Consider the following 4,713-nt stretch of genomic DNA (forward strand, 5'->3'; position numbering starts at 1 on the left):
TTTCATTTTCAAATGTTATGTTATGTATTGAGAAAAATAATTTAGAAAGAATTGATGTTGACACTATCATCAATGATCATCAATGGTTTTACATAAAAATATTTTAATATAATATTTTTTTATAAGTATTTATATTCTTAAATATATATTTTGACCTCTTTTATATTGTAATAAATTAATATTTTTTTTAATTTTAAAAAATTTAATAAAATATTTATATTGGATATTTGTTAACTTTTTTAGATTAGGGGTTTATTTTTTTAATTTTCGCCCCGAGGCTAAAAATAATCGGGACGGCCTTCGCAGCGCCAAAATTGTTTTGCCAAAGAATTAGGAGGAGCGGGACGACGCTAACGTTTATTAGAGCCGTTGATGGAGACGGTTCGTACCTCGGTATGTGGAGGAAGGCCAAGGACAGGTGAAAAGAAGGAAGCCGAGTTTCAAAAACTCGTTCTTAATTTGGCCGATGACAGCGGCGGTGGCGGCGGCGGTGGTGAGAAGAAAGAGGTTTTCGAGAAGAAGAGCCAGGAGTTCCAGAAGATTTTGGAAACTTCTAAGGAGGAAAGGAATCGTATTCATAGAATGCAAGTGATTGATCGTGCTGCGGCGGCGATTGCGGCGGCTCGCTTCCTTATCCAGAACAAGGATTTCTCGAGGAAGGATGATTCCAGCAGCGAAAACCGCAATACATTTAGGGTTCAAGAAGACGGTATGAACTAAAATCTTTGCATTTGTAATGCATCGTAATGATCTCTGCTAATTTCACTTCTGGCGCTTAGCAGCTGATAAATTTCAGAGAACCCAAAGTTGGAACGATCATATGAGTTCAGTTTATAATAAAATTATCATAGTGAAATGAATCCTAATTTAACAGGAAAGCAGAGTGGGAGCATTTTCGTTAGTCCACCGACAAATGCTGGAAATGTAACACCTGGTCCAGATTTTTGGTCCTGGACACCTCCTCAAAGTACTGATCAGATTTCAAATGAAATGGAAGAGTTGCAGGTTGCTAGACAAACTTCGGAGCTTCCAATTTCTAGTCGTCCGGTTCTAGAGAAAGATCGGTCTCTCCATTTCCTCTCTATTCCTTTCGAGAAGAAAGCTCATGAGACGACCCGCAATCTTCCACCGTTTCAGTCACTGGTAGAGGTTGATAAAACAAAAGTATCTGAGGTTGCTGTAGAAGAGAATTCTTTAGAAGTGGAACACGACCTTGAGTGGAATTTTCTGCATATGCTGTCGAAGCAGCTGATGCCATTCACATGGCCAAAGAATTATCATCCCAAGGAGTCAATCAAGATGGAACTAGATGGTGGATGGAAACAGGAGTTGAGCAAAGACCCGATGGTGTGATTTGCAGGTGGACAATGATTCGGGGTGTTAGTGTTGATCAAGCTGTTGAATGGCAAGATAAGTATTGGGAGGCTTCCAATGAATTCGGTTACAAAGAACTCAGTTCTAAGAAATCAGGACGTGATGTTTATGGCAATGTATGGAGTGAAAAGTGGAGAGAATCGATGTTGCAGGTCAGTAAAATTAGCGATGATACATTTCTAGTGTTCATATCATCCATATTAAATTGTGATATATTTATGAATTTTGATCATCCATAGTGTATAATCCATCTAAGCTCCAAGTATGTGTGTTGAGAACCCTGTATATTGAATGGTTGGGATCAGAAACTTGTAGGATTGTAGTAAATTAATCGAATGTTAGATGAATCGCGTGTAGGTTTAGCTCACTCGTCTATACACTACTAGATTACAGTACTTGAAACTGAATTTCATTATTAGGTTGCTTGTAGTGCATGATAGAAATGTGTGATCTCATATTTACCTCAAAGTCTATTGATGGTATCTTTTGTTCCCTTTTCGTCTTCTCTAATTTACTGCAACATTAATAATTTTAATTTGCCTTCGAAGCCGTTCGAAAAACCTTGGATCATGCTAAGATATTGTTTCAGAAAAAAAATCTGAAAGTGTTGCCTGGTGCAGGAGAATGGACTTGTACATCTTGAAAAACTGCTGATAAGCGGGGAAAGAATGCTGAGGGTGCGAAGTGGCACGAAAAATGGTGGAAGATTATGATGCATCGGGGAATCCGAGAAATGAGTTGACAAGTGGTGCAGTATAGAACCGAACACCCCTCGAATCTGGTCATGCTCATGTTTGGCATGAAAGGTTTTAAGCTTCTTATCTAGTTTGATATGATTTTGCACCATTTCATATGTTTTGATCACGAAGTTTTTGCAACATTGGCAGGTGGGGTGAACAATAAGACGGATATGGCGGCATCGTGAAATACACCGACAAATGGGCGGAGCTGTGCGAAGGCGACGGTTGGGCGAAATGGGTGACAAGTGGGACGCATTTCGACCCCAACGGGGTGTAAAGCAAGGGGAAACATGGTGCAGGGAAGCATGGAGATCGATTGGAACTGGACGTGGGAGAACAACACACGGCACCGGATGGTTTCACAAATACGGTAAGAGTAGCAGCGGGGAGCATTGGACACACTGTGGAGCAAGAGACATGCTATGAAATTCCCACTATGGTTTCTATTACTGCTTCGACAACTCCGTCCAGCTGCGGGAGGTTAAGAAGCCATCTGAGATGTCTGAACACTAAAAGTTTCGAAGAACAAAAAAGAAAAAAGCATTGCTGAGTTTGTATATGGATAGCATCTTCGAGTCGAACACGGAACCGGTTCGTGTCTCTCTTGAGAGGTGTCATCGGACAGGTTAGAGATTTGAATTTCGATATATATATATATATATATATATATATATGTGGTATTTCATTTCTCGAACTCACCGATTCCAAGCCTCAACTGTTTTGTAAGAAAAGAAAATTAAATAATGGGTAGTTGGATTGTTGAACCAAGTCATCTTATGTTCCCCAAGTAATTTTATTGTTGAATTTGACCATGAATTAACATGCTCATTTTCCCTCAACTTTATCGTTTTAAAAAAAATTAATTGGTAAATTGACCCTGAGCTATACCCAAATTCTTAGGTCTTAAAATTTTTAGGGGGACAAAATATGACCCTTAAATTTTGTTTTATCATCACTTTTGACTACTTATTCATAACGTTAATATAATTATATGATCCTTTCAATCAATTAGTGAGTGATATTGTCATGGCCTTGGAGGCTGGGCAGAGATCAATCGTGAAGAAAGGCTGTGGAATGGGACTGAGAACGAATTTGAGGATTCTAGGAAATCTGAGATAATTGTTGAAGATGATTGGTGGAACGATGTCGTGTGGATCCAATTGTACACAAATGGGAATACATGAAAATAAAATCTTACTGTTTCTTCTTCTTCCAACTCTCTGAAATCTCAGTCTCCTCTTAATCTTCCTTCACTATCTTTTCGATTCATTACAATCGGCATCTAGAGCCAATCTTGATCCAACAAAATAGGGTAGTTGGTAAGAGTTGGTAAGCAACAGCATTGATTCTCGTAGTCAATATTTTTTGCTTTTTTTTATCTCACAACTTTATTTTTTATTTTTAACAACGCGATTTTGACATGATTTTCTGTTTTAGCACATTTTTTTATCTTTCGTCTCATTTCGAGGTTCGCAATGGTTATTAACAGTTTTTTTCATTTGTTTTTCTGAGGAACAGATTGGACATCGTCAAGACTGATTAAGATGATGATAATTTATTATTTTGTTAGTCTTTTCTATTTTGGACAATTGAATTAGAGTAGAATACACAATCTTTGTTCGTAGATATTTTTCTCACATTATTTAGTTATGATTTGTGTTTATCGATGATCTTTCAATATTTAAATCCTCTATTATAGTTTGTTTAACGTAACAGTCAGATTTATTCGTATCTATTTATGGTTTGAGTTTTGAATAAATTTTCACATTTTTATTATATGATCTTTGTAGACACTGATTTTGGTCCGAAATTTTATTTATTTTAATATCTTTTGAAAGATTTTTTTGTGTTTTTTAAAAAATTTTTTTTGAAAAAATTTATATAATATATAATTTTTTTATATCATTTTGAAAATATATATAATATATAGTTTTTAAATCATATTGAAAACTTGTATATAATATATAGTTTTTAAAACATTTTGAAAACTTATATAATATAATTTTTTTAAAACATTTTGAAAATATATATAATATATAGTTTTTTAAAATATTTTGAAAACTTATATAATATATAGTTTTTAAAACATTTTGAAAACTTATATAATACATAGTTTTTTAAAACATTTTGAAAATATATAGGTTTTGAAAACGTTTTTAAATACACATAATAAAAACATTTTTTATCTTCTTTATTTCATTTTCTTATTATTATTTATTATTATTATTATTTTCCTTTTTTATTTTTTTATCTTTTTTGTTGGGACCGTCGGCGTACCCCACAACGCAGTGAAAACAAACTTGACGGTCTCACCAGCGATCCAAGTACGTAAAATCAAAATCGGGAGGAAATAATGTGAATACTTACAGCGGGTTTCTTGAAAAACAGCAAGAACAGCAGCGAATACTAGTGGTGTAGATCGGTTCGAATCGTAAGCCTCCACAAAATTATGTCTCGACCTCTACTATGTTCACCCGATTGAGAGCAATATTTGTTTTTCCCAAAACTGTTTTGAGAGAAAAATGGTTGAAAGTTTATGTGTGTGTGTTAAAAACGGCTGGTAGACCTAACACACCCTTTTATATCCATTATCCTAACA

General features: G+C 35.1%; 1 protein-coding gene across 1 annotated transcript; it reads left to right on the forward strand.

The window, feature by feature from the left end:
- Positions 1-283: 283 nt before the first annotated feature.
- Positions 284-2,420, forward strand: LOC120151551. The gene is made up of 4 exons (XM_039163963.1): positions 284-709; positions 875-1,526; positions 1,995-2,180; positions 2,262-2,420. The coding sequence occupies exons 1-2, from the start codon at positions 373-375 to the stop codon at positions 1,351-1,353; spliced, it is 816 nt and encodes a 271-aa protein (XP_039019894.1). The 5' UTR covers positions 284-372; the 3' UTR covers positions 1,354-1,526; positions 1,995-2,180; positions 2,262-2,420.
- The last annotated feature ends 2,293 nt before the right edge of the window (positions 2,421-4,713 follow it).

Source organism: Hibiscus syriacus, unplaced genomic scaffold, assembly GCF_006381635.1.
Source record: "Hibiscus syriacus cultivar Baekdansim isolate YM2019G1 unplaced genomic scaffold, ASM638163v2 tig00002799_pilon, whole genome shotgun sequence".
NCBI classification, from domain to species: domain Eukaryota; kingdom Viridiplantae; phylum Streptophyta; class Magnoliopsida; order Malvales; family Malvaceae; genus Hibiscus; species Hibiscus syriacus.